Genomic DNA, 18,558 nt, shown 5'->3' with positions numbered 1-18,558 from the left:
GGATGATCCTCTTGATTGAGAAATTAGAGGCAGTTCTTCCTTGGGTCCCTTTCAGTGCAAAAGTTCTTTGAGCTATAGGTTGTCTACATGACCCTGACAGTTCTTGAATTTATCTATATTTCAACTCACTGGAGACACTGGGGGAGAAGGGAGGAAATCACATATGTTCTTACTCATCCTACGCTTTGCTAGATACTTTACTTTTACTTTGCATTGTTTGCACTTATTTTTCATATCAGTCTTTCGAGGATACTAGGTGCTAGATATTATAGTATTTTCCATTTTAGAGATAAACTGTTTATATCGACTAATTTTTTATCAAACTTACAGGTCCAGAATTTATCTTATCTGACTCTGCTTGCTGGGTAACACTACCTTAAAGTTACCAAATACTACACCATGAAATTTTTGTGGTTTGTATGTATTTTCTAAGGACCTATTAAGCCTTGTGATTTGTTTCTTGAGACTTTTTCCCCCCATTTTTGAGAACTCTTGAGCATTGAATGTTGCGTAGAGATGAGGGATTCAGCATTTAATCTCTGGCCAGCTGATCAAGAGATAATTTAATATACAGTTTTATAATAGTCTCTTTGAGTCTGATTATTTTAACATTTGTTCCAATTGTGTTTTTCTCAGGACCCCTCCATTAAATTTAATCAGATCACTTCATTTGTTCATATATTTCCAAAGCAGCTTGTTTCCCACCATTTTTTGAGTTTAGAAAAAGATTATGAGACTCTGCTGCTTACTTTCCTTTGTTACCATTTATATACATATTTGAAAACCTTCAGAGAAGAACTTCTCAATCCTTTTTAATAAAAAAAAAAAAGTAAAAGATGTAATTGAAAGGAAAGGAAGAACAATGGTTCTCATTTGCTTCTAAAATTCAGTCAGACTGCCTTTATTTAAGTGTCAAAACAAGGAAAACTTCCGAACGGCCCTTGAATTCACCAAAAGATAATCTACTATCTACCTCCTTTTCCATTTTTTTTTCCTTACTCAAAAACAAAAACAAACAAAACCCCCAGGGATGAAAAGGCAGAATGTTCTACTTTTTAGTTTGAACTGCCATTACTCTTTCAGAAAGATACAGGAGAAACACCAACTTACAATCTAGTCAGAAAATATTCTAGCTCAATTAAGGAAATTGACCTTGTTTGTATTAGTTTTATTTTGTTTTTTAAAAGATTTTATTTATTTGTCAGAGAGAGAGAGCACAAGCAGGGGGAGCGGCAGGCAGAGGGAGAAGCAGGCTCCCCGCTGAGCAAGGAGCCCGATGTGGGACTCGATCCCAGGACCCCGGGATCACGACCCGAACCGACGGCAGACACTTACCTGAGCCACCCAGGCATCCCGTGTATTAGTTTTATTTTGATTTAAAGACTGTTTTTATCCGAAGTTTGAAAGTTAATTAACAAAAACTTTTTTTTTTTTTAGATTCTATTGTCATATAAAGAAATTTACTGATAGAATAATTATTAGTGATCTATTATGGGGTATAAGTAAACACAAACAAGTATGACACAGTGTTTTATTTTACCAAATGGATCTTGAGGGATATAAAAAATTTAATACTGAGAGATAATAATTTTGTATTGAAAAATAAAGCACTTTTGTGCTTTAAATTGGTTGTATCCTGGATATCGGCAGGATATGACTACCAGGTGATCCCAGATTTACTCAACTGAAATACCTGGTATACTTCTGATTTATCTTATGTTGTAAAGCTACGAAATACAAAGTAATTCTATTTTACTAGCAGCTAATTTATTTAGTGATCAGGTTCTTTTTTCTCCCGTTCCTAGAAAAGTGTGAATGCCTTACGACAACTCATGCCCAGCTCCCAGAGCTTTATTCAGCAGTGTGTTCAGCAGACCTCTAGTGACGTAGTCATTGCCACCTGTACCACAACAGCCACAACTTCTCCTGTGGTGACAACAGCAGTTTGCTCAATGCAGTCTGAAAAACCCATCATTGTTTCCGGAGCAACAACACCCAGTACTGTGTCAGTGCCGACTCTGAATCCACTCGCTGGTCCAGGGGGAGCAAAAACTGGAGTTGTGACACTTCATTCTGTGGGTCCATGTGCTGTGCCAGGAGGAACAACCGCTGGAAGTGTTTTGCTTCAGACTCCAAAACCACTTGTGACATCTATACAGAATACAGTTACAGCAGTCTCGCTTCAACCTGAAAAGCCAGTTGTCTCTGGGGCAGCAGTCACGCTGGCCCTTCCCTCAGTAACTTTCGGAGAAGCTTCCGCAGCAGCTCTCTGTCTTCCATCTGTGAAGCCTGTTGTTACTTCTGCTGGGACCACATCCGACAAGGCCGTCATTGCTCCAGTCCAGATCAAACTTGCACAGCCGGGCCCCATCCTTTCACAACCAGCTGGGATTCCCCAGGCAGTTCAAGTCAAACAGCTAGTGAGTAACATTTCATTTCTTCCTCAGTTTCTTTTTTTGAAAATTTCAAACATTCAGGAAACTGGCAAGACTAGTCAAATGAGCCCCTGAGTATCCTTGACTTAGCACACTTGCTTAGTCTCTCCCTCTCTCTATTCACACACATAAGCACACACACAGAACTTTTTCCTGAACTACTTGAGAGTTAATTGCAGAAGTTGTGACATTGTACCTCTAAGTACTGTGTATCTCTTAAGGAAAAGGATTTTTTTTTTTAACATAATGGCCACGTACTTACCATCACACTTGGAAATTTAATATTGGTATGATTTTTTTTCCCCAGTTGTCCCAACAGTGTCTTTTATACCTAATAATGTCCCTTTTTTTTTTTTTTTAAAGATTTTATTTATTTGACAGAGAGAGACACAGCGAGAGAGGGAACACAAGCAGGGGAAGTGGGTGAGGGAGAAGCAGGCTTTCCACTGAGCAGAGAGCCGGATGCAGGGCTCGATCCCGGGAACCTGAGATCATGACCTGAGCCGAAGGTAGACGCTTAAGGACTGAGCCACCCAGGCGCCCCAATAATGTCCCTTTTTTTGATGTTGTTTCTGATTAAGAACTGCGTATTGCATTTACCTGTCATTTCTCTTTAGGCTCCTTTAATCTAGAACAACTCCTCAGCCTTTTGTAGTTGCTCATTCTGTTGTAATAGTTTTAAGTACCCAGGCTAGTTGTTTTGCAGAATGTCCTTTGTTTTATCTAATTGTTTTCTCAAGATTAGATTCAGACTGAATCTTTTGGGCAAGGTCATTACAGAAGTAATGTTATGGTAACATTTCTCAAGAAAAATGTGCAAAGGGGAGAGGGAAACAGTGAGGGGAGTAGATGAGTATGAAGTTGTGGTTTTTCCTAAACTTGGTAGGTTGGGAGGTTCTTAGGTGAAAGAAATCTTAGCTGTTTATCATTTTGTGTTGTTAACCTTAGAAATAAAACTGTCTATTATTTCACCAACAAAAATGGGTTTATTTGGGAATAGCAAAGAATTAGAATTCAGGACAAGCAAGATATGGCAAAACCATAGGCAGATCTAGAGAACAAAGAAGAATGGCCTTGTACAGAGGAAAGGGGGAAGTTGGAAAAGGCTTTTACAAAAGTCCACTGGAGTAAACCGAAGTGTAGTGCCTTCTCATTGGCTTGAGTTGTGACAGTCTCTCATTGGCTGGGCTGTTGCTGGGCAAGGTGAAAAATCTTTCTTCCTCCTACAGGTGTAGTAAAGGATAGGCTTCTTCCTGTTGGGAATGCAAGGCACCTCCCCTTTCTGTTGGGGTCTGCAGTTGATGACTAGTTATAGGGTGTGAGAGGTTCCCCTTCTGGCCTCCTGACTCATTTTAGTGAGGTTTCCCTTCATTTTCATAGTGTTTAGAACATTGCAGTTTAATCAAGACAGACTCAGATTATTACTAACCTGTAGGAAATACTACATGGTGAATTAATTAAAAATTACATTTCTTAGTAAACTCGCTTACCTTATACCATAACAGTTAGCTGTTCTTTTAATTTTGGGTAATTGCCCTTGTTTTCTTTTATAAATCTTTATGTTAAAGGCTGTGTGTTAAATCTCATTGTTTTAGTTTATTCTGCTTCTGAGAATAATAAAATCTAAGTAAACTCCCCAGCCTTTGTTGTCTGATCAGGAGAAGAGGTTAATATCTGTGGATGATTGTCTTTGAGGCAAAGGTCAGCTATGGGCATAAGATGAAAGGGGGAAGATCAGGGCACCTGGGTGGCTCAGATGGTTAAGCATCTGCCTTCAGCTCAGGTCATGATCCTGGGGTCCTGGGATCGAGTTCTGCATTAGGCTCCCTGCTGTGTCTCTCATGAATAAATAAATAAAATCTTAAAAAAAAAAAAAAAGAAAGAAAGGGGGAAGATAAGCTTGGACAGTGGTCAAACTCTTGGGTAGGTAGGAAGTAATGTCATTTCCTGGGTGCTAATCATTTTTCATCCCTTCCTACCCTGAGTTTGATTTTCAAATAAAGAAATGTGCCTGCCTTGCAGAATTTCTCTTGGGTTGTTTGAATTTAATCTCAGAGATGAAACCTTTTTAGAAGCAGTGATTCTTAAACATCAGTCTGAGCAGCCAGCTTTGGGAACCACTGAAACAAAGTAATCACCTCAAGGAAAGGCCTCTTTTTTGGTAGCACTGAACAGAATTGAAATCCTTTTTATGGTCATAAGTGATTCTTGAATCAGTGCTAATCTTTATTGAACATCTGTACCATATTAGTTCCTGAAGTGAAATAACACTTTACACCTATGTAGAGTTTTAAAAGCATGTCAGGTATTACTGTGGGTTTTAAAATAATTTTATGATGAAGAAAAGGCAGGGAGAAAACTTTAGAATCTGGAAACATTAAGTGACCCATTCACTGGCACTCAGCAAGTCTTGGATCTCAGACTAAAACCCAGGGTCTTTCCCATTAGGATGTACTCATAGCAAGAACTTCTAGGTATCTAGAGTGTCCTGAAACAGTAAGACTGGTAATGATATCTTGACAGCATTTATATTTTGTATGTTTGACTTGTTATACATGAGAAACAATTTCAATCAAGAAAAAATGTAACAGATTTTCCAATGGGGGGAATCTGGCTGGCTGAGTCCAGGGAGGATGGGACTTTTGATCTCAGGATTGTGAGTTTGAGCCCCACGTTGGGTGTAGAGATTACTTAAAAAAAAAGAAAAGAAAAGAAAGAAAATCTAATGGTAAATTTTAGGGATTTTTTGACCTACTTTCATTCTTAAAAAAATGTGGAATAATTTAATTTTTCTTGTGAATTCTGCTTTCTTGTTTGCCCTTTGTTTTAATTTTACTCAGCAGATTTGATGTCAGTATTTATACCTTCCTATTTAAAATGTCAAACACCAGAGCATCTAGACACTGAAGATGCATTGTAATCTGTTTTACAGATTTTTACCTGGGGGCACAAAACAAGCCATTCTCTGTGGTAATGCCACAGAGAGGCTTGAACTAGGACATTCTTTCAAATCAGCTAATTTAGGAAATTAATATTACTAAAGTTTAGTATTACTCAAGTAATTTAAGAATATCATCCATGAGGCCATCATAAACCATAGTTCAATTTAATCCCAGATAAGTGAGGGGGAAAATACTCAGGGTGCTAGAAACATAAGAAAGTATTCAATGCAGCTTATAAGAGATATGGCAAATCATAATTTAAAATATGAGAATTGCCATACTGGTTCAAATCTGTGGTTTGTGCAACTCAGGATGTAGTCTCCAAAAATGAGCTGAAGAATACAAGTATAGATTGTTCAATATTAGGTTTAAAATTTGTTTATTTCTGGGGTGCCTGGGTGGCTCAGTTGGTTAAGCGACCATCTTGATTTCGGCTCAGGTCATGATCTCAGGGTGGTGAGATTAATTCCCTCCACCCCCACCCCTTGGGTCAGGCTCTGTGCTGGGTGTGGAGCCTGCTTGAGATTCTTTCTCTCCCTCTCAGTTTGCCCCTCCCCCCTCCCACCCTGCTTGCTCGCACCTTCACACTCTCTAAAAAAAATTTTTTTTTTAATTTCCTTTAATTGATTGATCATGAATTTTAAAACCTCTTCTTAATGTTTTATATGTTTCTAGCATGTACTAGCTTTTCTGGAGAATTGTTTAGGTTTCTTGCCTTCTAGATGTTTTAAATATCACACTTTTCAATTTATAAGGATCCTCTTAATCTCCCAGTGCAGGGTTTAGATTTTATAGAATTATTATTTTATGAAATAATGTTTTTATTCCAGATTAAAGAGGCCCTTCCCCATTTACTTTTTTAATTTAGATTTGTTACTATATATTATCTTTTCTATCTCATTGATTATTGTATGTTATCCTCTGGGGATCTGCTAGAGTTCTCATCAAATGAAATAATTGGAATTGTTCATAGTTTCTTTAGATATAAGTTTTTCATTTTGTGCCAGTAATTCATTGCTTTGTATATTTTGGTCCTCAGATGCTTTCATTGTTGAACTATGGACCTATTCAGTAGTTCCTGTGATTTCATCTGACAATCTAGTTCTTATAAATGGTTAGTGTTATTGGTTATTGAACAATTCTGGCATAGTAGGTGTTATATGATGTTACACACTCCAACTAAATGTTAAGCTTAATGTTTTTACCTTTCTTTAAAAGTTAATAAGTGGATGAATTGTATTATAGTCTACAGATGATGGGTAGATAGTAAGTAGAAGCTTTCAGTTTTGATGCTTAAAAGTTTTTCTTAGGATATTTGTAAAAAAAATGTTTTATTCATAGTTGAGCAAAAGCTAAATTTAATTTAAAGATTATCTACAGACCAGAGATCATAAATTTTTTAACAGAAACTTAGAGGTTCTCAATTTGAAGCGGCATTTATGGATTCCTTATAAAAGCTGGTAGCATAATTAAAAATTCATTTGAGCACATTTTTAAAAGTGTTTAGAAGGCCCTTTAAATGAAAGAAACAGCATATTCTGAAGTTTACCAACGTTGAGTTTTAATTTAGATTGGGTATGGCATATAAGTTTCAATCTTCTTTGTAGGATTTTACTGGAGTTCTATGTTAAGATTCTGAGGCTGGATGAGGGTATATAGAAGTGATGGCATTTAGTGATGTATGCCATTGTCCCAGAAGATAAGGAAATAGTGGTACAAGAACCACATACTGGCTGTTCCTGAGAAATAGTTGGCAACTAACATGTATTTCCTGACTATAAAGGTGCAGCTTTTGTTTAGTTGGAGTCCTCTGTTTTCTAGAACTCAACCTACCGAGTGCATGCCAGTAATCACATACTGAATATTATATAGAAATAGAAATTAGAGGAGATAATACCCTTGATTCCAATTACTATGTGTGTATGTACTACTTGAGTTATTTAGAGATAAGGATTTGATTGCTGTGTATTTATGAACAGGGGAGTAGGTGAGGGTTGAAATACAGAGAAGGCAAAGTGTAAGAGATGGGGATGCCTGGGTTGCTCAGTTGGTTAAGTGCTGGACTCTTGATTTCGGCTCAGGTCATAATCTCAGGGTCGTGAGATCAAACTCCGTCCTGCTCCGTGCTTAGCGAGGAGTCTGCTTGAGATTCTTTCCCTCTCCCCGTCCCCCTGCTCACACGTGCTTTCTCTCTCTCTCAAATAAATAAAATCTTTTTTAAAAAAAGTGTAAGGGATGTTCTCATCTACTTGTTTAATTCATACTTGTGTTTCTTTGTGTCCTTTCCTTACGAAATTTAAGAATAGTTCCTTGTCTGATATCCCAGAGCATAATGTAAAAATCATAATGTAAAAAAAACCTAAGTAATATTGTGTTACACTAGATCTGTATTTCTGTAAACTACTAGAACATTATTTTATGTTAACATCCAAATAAAATATCAGAATTTGACATGTCAAGAGAAAAGGCTAAGGTATGTACTATTTATTGATTTTCCTGTGTAGTGGCTTTTTGGAGGGAAATTAAATGAAGGACTTAAGTTTTTCTTTTCCTTGCCAAGTAGGAGTAAATACCTCTTTGGGTGAATTTCCATCTCTCTATGATAATTTCAGTCTCCGTAAGATGCCTAATACTGTGGTTTTAAGTGGTACTTTCTTTGAAAGAACAGTAATGAATGCGCTTATACTTTCTCACTCATTGTATTTTATTTTGTTCAGCAAGTGTGTAGGAGTATGCACCACATATGCTGCCCCAAGTGTTATAGTCATTAAGGTGGGGAACGATGGGGATCCAGGATTGTTAAATCCCAGCTCAGAACTTTGTGATATATAAAAATATCACATATCATATACATTTATATATTTTATTTATAGTCATAATATATATAAATATAATTTATGAAGTTATGGTTATATATATGTATTTTTTTCAAAGTTTAAGTGATCACTACACCAAGGTGGGGCTCGAGCTCACAACCCCAAGATCAAGAGTTGCTTGCTCCACCACTGAGCCAGCCAGGCGCCCCTATATATTTTTAACTGGTGTATTTGTCTTCCTCCACATGTATGATCTTGACCCCAGTTGGGCTGGAGGCAGGGCAAGGCACACCCAGGATCCTACAGGTGGGTACTGAGGCTTGCTTTCCCCAGCTTGTTCTTGCCAGGGCTGCAGACTGGTGCCGAGGTCCCATGGGGCCCACTCTTTTTTTTTTTTAAGATTTTATTTATTTATTTATTTGTCAGGGGGTGGGGAGAGAGAGAGAAAGCGAGAGAGAGCACAAGTAGGGGGAGTGGCAGGCAAAGGGAGAAGCAGGCTCCCGATGGGGAACTTGAAGATCCTAGGACTCTGGGATCATGACCTGAGCCAAAGGCAGACACTTAACCAACTGAACTACCCAGGCGTCCCGGGGCCTACTCTATAGCTGAGGGTGCACACAGCCAGGCTATGTAGAGCCTGTGTCTACCTCAGGGGTAGGCCTTTGGGCTGTTATATGATTACCTGTCAAAATGGTATGAAGACTAACTCATAAACACCTCTCTAATATTTTATTACTGTTTTTCACAATTAAAATACTGGAAAAGAATACTTAAGGATATTAAGGAAGAAAATATGAACAGGAAGATAAGACAGAATTGTTAGAGGACTGTTTCTGTTGAGTTTCAGTTTGAATGAATAAATGTGACTCTAAATGTATATTATTTTGTAAAATTTTTTTTCTAATATTCTCATCTTCAGTTATTTGAAAGTTTAACTTTATTATTTTTCTAATTATAAATGTAGCTTATGTTAATCATAAAAAAGCAAATAATGTACATATCTATAAAGTATATAATAAATACACAAAGTAGAAAGCAAAATTACCCTGCAGTAGAATCCTAGGAAATAATCACTGTTTACAGATTGTTTTTTTAACTTACAGACCTTTCTCTGTACATACACTTATAAAAAATTTTTTTGAAGTACAGTTGATATACAATATTAGTTTCAGTATACAGCATAGTAATGTTCAACATCTAAATACATTAGGAAGTGATTACCACACTAAACCTAGCTATTATCTATCCTCAAAGTTATTAAAATATTATTAACTGTATTCCCTATACTGTATATTATATTCATCTGTCTTATTTTATAACTGGAAGTTTGTGACTTGTTTCACTTAGCATATACTATCCATGTGGTTGCAAATGGCAAGATTTCATTCTTTTTGTAGCTGAGTACTTTTCTGTTGTATGTATACCATATTTTCTTTTATTTGTTCATCCATCAAAATATTACTTTGTAGAATATAAATCTGATTCCTCGTACTTTACAATACAACTCAGTTTATAATCTCAACTTATTAAAATACATCATTGTTTTCAAGAGTTCTTTCTCTCTTTCAAGAGTTTCTTTTTATAGAATGATGGCAGTTGGATTATTCCAACTTGTATTTCTTCTGTATGGCCATTAGTTCCCATGGGCTTCTTTACTGGGACATTTTGAGTTTCTTGTGAGTTACTTTTGTTTAGTAATACACACTAAATTTTATATTTTATTTACAAAAAATGAGAGAATAGAATACTATCCCCAAAATTCTGTTCAGAAGTCTTTCTCCTGACTTGTTTATATTAGCCGTATCCGAGCTTAAGGACTTTTAAGTAGTTCACTATTAATAGTGGACTCAAATATACATGGTGACTTTTTCTTTTTTGAAGTGAAAAAATGAAGCTCTGCTATTTTGACTTTTCTTCTTCTTTGTAGCTAAAAATAAGGCCCTACTATTAGTCTAATTTCTCTTCCTTTATCCCCAACCCTTGCCCTCTGGATTTCTTGAACTATTCTCTTGGAGAATGCCCTAGCATTGTTGTTTTCCAAAGACTTGTAAAAAGCAGCCCATTAAAAGTCTTTATCTTTTAGAGACATATTTTGAAATATTTAGGGATAAAAAGATATACCTGGGATTTAAAAAAAAAAAATTGAGGGTGGTGAGAAAATGAGTGGGTAGGGATATGGATAAAACAGGATTGGTAAAGAATTACTCATTGTTGAAACTGGATAATAGTGGAATAGGTGGTTTCATTTTATTCTTCCCTCTACTTTTGTATATGTTTGAAATTTTCCATAAGTTAAAAAATGAAAATAGGATCCAAATGGAGATTTAAGTCGGGCAGTATATAATGCAAATTTGAATTCCACTCTAAAAATAAAATATATTGTATAATAGTCATGTTTTTCACTATTGAACAAGATAATTTTGCGACATACAGATATAAATTTTAAGTAGACTTTCTGTTATGCTAATGTAAAGGTGTATTTACAGTTAGGTGAGCACCGTCATTTGTTCTACTGTTATAATTGAAAGCTTGTTCTTTTCTAAAGCAGGTTTAGTTGAATGAGTGTATTAATAGTTCTCATTGTTTCAGGTAGTCCAGCAGCCTTCAGGAGGTGTTGCAAAACAAGTGACCACACTTTCCCATTCCTCAGCATTGACCATTCAGAAATCTGGACAGAAGAAGATGCCAATGAGCACTGCAATACCTACCAGTCAGTTTGCTCCAGGTAGACCCCGATCCATCCCTGCCCCATCACACTGGGTTTGGAACATGATGGGGTTTTGTATTATTCTCTTTTTTTATTGTTATATTAAGAGAAGATAGTCTTTTAAATAGGACCTGGGGGGAGGACTGAAAAATAACTATTTAGTACATTCTTTGTACATACATAGCTACTTTTTAGGGATATGTGTTGCTTTAGAATAAAAGAAGCAGCTGTTCATGGTATTTTTGTAATTAGAATAACGTATTTATATAAAGCACTTTTTAACATAAAAATTGCTATAACTTTATTTCTTTTTAAAATGTACTATTTCTAAGTTTGGAAATCATTCTTACACGTAGAAGAGATTTAGTGTATTTTTTTAAATCTACAAATATGATATATTATTAACATTTATCACCTGTCACTTTTTCTGCGTGTTTTTATAACGCTGGTAATTCTGTAGACTGTTTGAAGACTATATAAAAAGAAATGGAGGGGCACCTGGGTGGCTCAGTCGTTAAGTGTCTGCCTTCGGCTCAGCTCGTAATCCCAGGGTCCTGGGATCAAGCCCCATATCAGGCTCCCTGCTCTATGGGAAGCCTGCTTCTCCCTCTCCCACTCCCCCTGCTTGTGTTCTCTCTCTCGCTGTGTCTCTCTCTCTCTGTCAAATAAATAAATAAAACCTTTAAAAAAAAAAAAAAAGAAATGGAGAGGTCTTGATTTTATAAGATGATTGCTTGTACAGGGAATAAATTCATTGTCGTTTTTGAATTTTTTTTTTTTTAAGATTTTATTTATTTATTTGACAGAGAAAGAGAGAAAGAGTTCACAAGCAGGGGGAGAGGCAGAGGAAAAGGGAGAAGCAGACTTCCCGCTGAGCAGGGAGCCCGATGTAGGGCTCAATCCCAGGACCCTGGGATCATGACCTGAGCCAAAGGCAGCTGCTTAACCGACTGAGCCACCCAGGCGCCCCTGTCGTTTTTGAATTTAAATATAGTTCTAGGACAGCTTGAAATTTTCTTTGTATACTAAAAGCTATTATTCTGCATTTTTCCTAATATGGCATGATTTTTTTTTTAATTCATTTTTCTTTCTTCTTTTGTTTGTATAGCTTCCATTCTAAAGCAAATTACCCTGCCAGGAAATAAGATTCTGTCAATCCAAGCATCTCCTATTCAGAAAAATAAAGTAAAAGAGAATGGAACAACATCCTTCAGGTAAAGAAAATAAATAGTTAAAATTTGGTCTGGTTAAAGGAAAAGATGACAGAATAATACTTATAAAATGAATATATTGATGCCTTTTTGAAAAGCTGACAATACTTTATTGAGTATAATTTATAAACAAGTGCACAAACCTTAACTGTATAGTTCAGTGAATTTTGATAAACATATATCCCTGTATAATCAAGATACTGAACATACCCTTCACCCTCATGCTCTTTTCAAATCAATTACCTCTGACCCCTGCCTCCAGCAGCTGCTATTCTTATGTCCATCACCATAGATCATTTTTGTCTATTCTTGAACTTCACATAAACGAAAAAATCACATTAACCTTTTTGCATCTTTTTTCACTCTGCATATTTTTGAGATTCATCCATATCATTTTGAACATTAGATGATTGTTCTTTTGTATTGGTGGGAAGTATTCTTTATATAAATGTAAATCTCTTTATCCTTTTTCCTGTTGATGGACGTTGGGTTGTTTCTGGTTTTTGACGATAATATGTAAAGCTGCCATAAACATTTACATACAGATTTTTATGTGAACATAGGTTTTTGTTTCCAGAATATGATTGCTGGATCACTAGGGAAGTGTGTGTTTATTTAAGAAACTAACAAACTGTTTACCAAAGGAACTGTACCATTCTGCATTTCTACCAGCAATGATAAGAGTTCATTTGCTCTTCAACTTTGTCAGCTCTTTGTATTGTCAGTTCTTTTGATTTTTACCATTCTAAAAAGTATATTGTGGTTATTTTTGTGGTTTTAATTTTCATCTCCCTAATGACTAAAGATGTTGAGCATCTGTTCTTGTATTTATTTGCTATCCATATACCTTCTTTGATGAAGTGTGTGTTCAAATCCTTTGCCCAGTTTTTCTTATTGAGTTATTTGTTTTCTTATGGTTGAGTTTTTAGCATTTTTTATGTATCCAGGATCCAAGTCTTTTGCCATGGTAGTGATTTGAGAATAATTTCTATGTAGTGTGTTCTGTCATTCTCTCACCAGTGTCTTTCACAGAGCAAACATTTAATTTTGCTGAAGTTCAGTTCATTGTTTTTCCTTGTAAATTATGCTTTTCATGTTTTATCCAAGAAATGTTTGTGCAACTCTAGCTTACAAAGATTATCTCCTGTGCTTTGTTGTAGAAGTATTACAGTTTTAGGTTTGTCCTTCTTGTATTGATATTCTTTAATTTCTGCCATTACCTATATAAATATTAATGTGTGGGTATTCTACTTTCTTCTTCCTCAACCTTCTCCCAGTTCTAGTTGCATTATTTCTTTGTCACAATATAAAAACATTTGTGCATTAGTCTTTCTCATCTCCACCTGCATTTTAGTTGTAGGTCTACTTTTATATTAAAATGATCATCTTCAGTCCTTTCTCTGAATTTTTCTTAGTTATCTCTTGGTTGGATGAAGTTCATCTACTCAAGAAAGGCTCATTTGGTATAGAATATCCTAAATTCTTCTATGTTAAAAATGGATTTCAATGTCCTCCATATTTAAAGGACCGCTGGCTGGATATGAAATTAACATTTTGTATTGCATTTTTTTTCGTATTGCATTTTTAAAAATGCTTCTCTACTATTGCGTTGATATTTATGTTGTTTTTTTATTTATTTGATCTTTTTGTCTGCCTTGAGAATTTATTTCTTTATCTTTAAAATCTAATATCTTTATATCAGGGTGTACTCTGAGACATGGACCATTCTTACTTCACTTTCCTAGGTTACCAGTTGGCCCTTTTAATATGTAGATTCTGATCTCTTGAAATGTCTGTGAAGTTTTCTTGGATTATAGTTTGAAATATTAGTTCTAGTCCATTGTTTTATGTTTTACTCTTCAGGGAATGCAATAGTTTGGATTTTATTCTTTTTACTTCCCTTACTTTCCATTACTTTGCCTCTGATCTTTTTTAATTTATCTCCTTTTCATTCCCTTGGTTGTTTTTACACCTTTCTTCAATGCTTCTTAATAGGGTTTTGGTTGTATCTATTTGCCTATGAAAAACCTCTTTGATTCTCTTGTCTGCAGCACTGTATAAATTTTTCCCTTCCCCATTTTGGTCCTTATCCCCAGCTTACACATTTAAGTCTACGAGGTTCAATTGAATAGAGTTCGTACTATGATCTAGTAGGACATCTTTTTAGTACTTTCTGATTTGGGATGTGCTTAGTCTTCCTGCTAATAGAATATTTCATCCTTATGCCTGCCACTGGCACCAGTTCTCTGACCTCTTTACAGCAGTTTTTCTTAGTCTGCTTTTACCACAGGTCTTGAGTCAGATGAGGTGGGGGCACATTGGGTGGGTGGGGCAAGGAGTGGGTGGGTGGGGAACTGGTTGCCCTTTATTTCATTTATACTTATTTTGAAGTTTGGGTATTCTTTCTCTTTGAGTTATGCTGAGGTTGTGGTTTTCCTTGTTCTGCATTGTTTTGGGAGGAAATGTTAGAAGATGGACATCTAGGCAGTCATCATTGTCTTCCAATGCAGTGTGTTTAGTCTGTGTCAGTTAAGATACATAGACTATTTTCAACACCCCAAAAGCTTCCTGGTGCTCCTTCCTAGCCAGTCCCCTTGTTACACTCCAGCCAGCCACTGACCAGTTTCCTGTCGTTGTGGTTTAGATTTGTCTTTTTATTTTTTTAAAGATTTATTTATTTATTTTAAAGAAAGAGAGGGAGGGAGAGCAAGCTTGAAGGGAGGGGCAGAGGGAAAGACTCTCAAGCAGGCTCTCCACTGAGTGGGGAGCCCAACATGGCATTTGATCCCAGGACCCCAAGATCACGATCTGAGCCAAAACCAAGAGTCAGATGCTTAACCGACTGAGCCACCCAGGTGCCCCTAGATTTTTCTTTTTTCTTTTTTTATTATTTTAAAAAATATTTATTTATTTTAGAGAGAGTGTGCAGGGGGAGGGACAGAGAGAGAGGAAGAAGCAGGCTCCCCGCTGAGCAGGGAGCCCGACGCGGGGCTCGATCCCAGGACCTTGGGATCATGACCTGAGCAGAAAGCAGATGCTTAACTGACTGAGCTACCCAGGTGCCCCAGATTTGTCTTTTTTAAATGGTTGCCTTTTTAAAAATTGTATGTTGATTTTATAATTATTAATCAAGTTACTCTGCCATTACCAGAAATCATAACCTCCACTTCTTTTTTTAATACATTATTGTTATCTGGTGGAAGTATCTTTTTTCTGGAGGGGGTGCAGAGGGGGAGAGAGAGAATCTTTAACAGGCTCCACAGCCAGCACAGAGCCAAGACAAGGCAGGGCTCGATCTCACAACCCTGAGATGATGTGAGCCAAAATCCAGAGTCTCAAGAGTGGATATTGACCGACTGAGCTGGTGGAAGTATCTTATCTCCTGTGTTCTTGACAATTAATCATCATCTTTATTTTAAAGTCCATGCCTAATATTCCTAATATCCATGTTAACTATAAGTCTCTTTCTTTTATCTGACTTTTTCATCCTATTTCTTGGTGTCTACTTAGTAATTTTTTTTGAGTCAATGTCAGATATGTTTAAAAAGAGTTTTGGATTAGTTACCTCCAGAAAGAGAATTTACCCAATTTTCTGGTTGGCAGTAGAGGAGCAAGTAGCCTCAATATAGTCAGTAATTGAGCTGGTTCAAAGCTAGGTTGTAATCTTTCCAAGGTTAGCATATCCCTTTGGTTCTCCTGGCCCCAAGATGTAGTCCCTCGGGAGTTTCAACTAAGAGTTAGGGTGCTTTTCTTTGCTGGATTCTGAAAATTTTTATTTCCTCAGTACTTTAAGAGTGCTTAAAACTCACCAGGCTTTTGTTGTTGTTATAAACTGTCTTAATTCTTTTTCCCCCATTTTTAAAAAATTTTTGGAAAATACGCATCACATGAAATTTACCATCTTGGGGCGCCTGGGTGGCTCAGTCGTTAAGCGTCTGCCTTCGGCTCAGGTTATGATCCCAGGGTCCTGGGATCGAGCCCCACATCAGGCTCTCTGCTCCGCGGGAAGCCTGCTTCTCCCTCTCCCACTCCCCCTGCTTGTGTTCCCTCTCTCACTGTGTCTCTCTCTGTCAAATAAATAAAATCTTTAAAAAAATAAAAAATAAAAATAAAAAAACTTACCATCTTAACCATTTTTAATTGGCATTAAGTACATTCATGTTGTTATGCAACCATCACCACCATCTATCTCCAGAACTCTTTTCATCTTATAAAATGAAACTCTATACCTTTTAATCAATTAGTCCTCATTTTTCCTTCCCCCCCCCCACCCCCCAAGCCCTTGGCAACCAACATTCTACTTTTCTGTCTTTGCAATTTTGACTACAACAGTCTCATGTAAGTGGAATTGCAGAGTATTTGTCTTTTTGCAGCTGGCTTATTCCATTTAGAATAATGTCCTCAGGGGTTCATCCATGTTGTAGCATAAGTCAGAATTTCCTTCCTTTTTAAGACTGAGTTGTATTCTGTTGTATATCCACTCATCTGTCAATGGACACTTAAGTGTCTTCCACATTTTAACTGTTGTGAATAATGCCGCTGTGAACATGGGCATACAAATATCTTCAAGTCTGTTTTCAGTTCTTTTGGTTATATATCCAGAAATCGAGTTACAGGATCATATGGTATCTATTTTTAGTTTTTTGAGGATCTGCCATGCTATTTTCCACAGCAATTGTACCATTTTACATTCCCATCAACAGGCCACAGGAGTTCAGATTTCTCCACATTCTTGCCAACACTTGTTATTTTCTGGTTTTGTTTTCTTTGATAATAGTCTTCATAATAGATATAAAGTGATACTTCTTTGTGGTTTTGATTTGCATTTATTTCCCTAATGATTAGTGATGTTGAACATCTTTTCATGTGCTTATTGGCCATTTGTATATCGTCTTTGGATATTTTCTATTCAAGTACTTTGCCTATTTTATAATCAAATTTTTTTGTTATTGAGTTTTATATTCTGTATATTTCTCCCTTATTGGATGTATGATTTGCAGGTATTTTCTTCTGTGGATTGCCTTTTTACTTTGATGTTAATTTCTTTTGAAGCATAAAATTTAAAAATTTTTGTGAAATCCAGTTTGTTTAATATTCTTTTGTTGCTTGTGCCTTTGGTGTCATATCCAAGAAATTATTGCCAAATCCAATGTTGTAAAGTGTTTGTCCTGTTTTCTTCTAAGAGTTTTATAGTTTTAGGTCCTATATTTTTTATCCTTTCTGGTTATTGATCCTTTTTCAGTTAAAAAAAATTTTTTTTAAGATTTTATTTATTTGACAGAGAGAGACAGCGAGAGAGGGAACACAAGCAGGGGGAGTGGGAGAGGGAGAAGCAGGCTCCCCACTGAGCGGGAAGCGGGGCTTGATCCCAGGACCCTGGGATCATGACCTGAGCTGAAGGCAGACGCTTAACCGACTGAGCCACCCAGGTGCCCCTCAGTTAAATTTTTGTATATGGAATTAGGTAAAGGTCCGACATCATCCATCTTAATGTGGATATCCAGTTTCTTCAGCACTATACTATTGCTAAAAATACTACCCTTTCCCCACTGAAAGGTCTTGGCACCCTTGTCAAAAATCATTTGACCATATATGTAAGGGTTTATTTATGTCTTCTCTGTTCTATTTCATTTGGGTTATATGTCTGGCTTTATGTTAGTACCACACTATCTTGATTACTGAGCATTGTAGTAAATTTTGATATCAGGAAGTGGGTCTTCCATCTGTTCCTTTTCAAGATTGTTTGGCTATTCAGGGTCCCTTGAGATTCCATATGAATTTTATTTTATTTTTTATCTTTTGTTAAAATCTTTTTTTTCTTTTTAAAAAGATTTTTATTTATTTGACAGAGATACAGCAAGAGAGAGGGACGGGGGAGTGGGAGAGGGAGAAGCAGGCTTCCCATGGAGCAGGGAGCCTGATGTGGGGCTCGATCCCAGGACCCTGGGATCATGACCTGAGCCAAAGGCATACGCTTAACGACTGAGCCACCCAGGCGCCCCTCCATATGAATTTTAAATTGGGTTTTTCTATTTCTGCAAAAAATGTCACTGGGATTTTGATAGAGATTGCATTATATCTGTAGATTGCTCTGGGTAACATTGACATCTTAGTAATATTAAGCCTTCCAATCCATGAATATGGGCTGTGTTTCTATTCATTTATGTCTTCTTTAATTTCTTTCAACAACATTTTGTAGTTTTCATTGTGCAAGTCTTTTGGCTTCTTGGTTAAATTTATTACTAAGTAGGGAGGGATGGGGTGACTGGGTGATAGACACTGGGGAGGGTACGTGCTCTGTTAAGCGCTGTGAATTGTGCAGGACTGTTGAGTCTCAGATCTGTACCTCTGAGACAAATAATGCAAGATATGTTAAGAAAAAAAAAGAAGAAGAAGAAGGTAGCGGGAGGGGAGGAATGAAGCGGGGGAAATCGGAGGGGTGGACGA

The 18,558-nt window shown here is 36.6% G+C and overlaps 1 protein-coding gene across 2 annotated transcripts in view; it reads left to right on the top strand.

The window, feature by feature from the left end:
- TAF4B (TATA-box binding protein associated factor 4b) overlaps positions 1-18,558 on the top strand; it is a 128,684-nt gene that overhangs the window by 25,373 nt on the left and 84,753 nt on the right. For both annotated transcript variants that reach the window (XM_081801467.1, XM_081801468.1), the window contains exons 7-9: positions 1,806-2,420; positions 10,783-10,918; positions 12,009-12,114. In XM_081801467.1, the coding sequence (XP_081657593.1) occupies positions 1,806-2,420; positions 10,783-10,918; positions 12,009-12,114 (857 nt within the window). The remainder of the gene's footprint in view (positions 1-1,805; positions 2,421-10,782; positions 10,919-12,008; positions 12,115-18,558) is intronic.

Source organism: Leptonychotes weddellii, chromosome 13, assembly GCF_054177405.1.
Source record: "Leptonychotes weddellii isolate Sample4059 chromosome 13, ASM5417740v2, whole genome shotgun sequence".
Classification (NCBI taxonomy): domain Eukaryota; kingdom Metazoa; phylum Chordata; class Mammalia; order Carnivora; family Phocidae; genus Leptonychotes; species Leptonychotes weddellii.
Note: the sequence above shows the minus strand (reverse complement) of the source record. Positions and strands in the feature narration are given on the sequence as shown.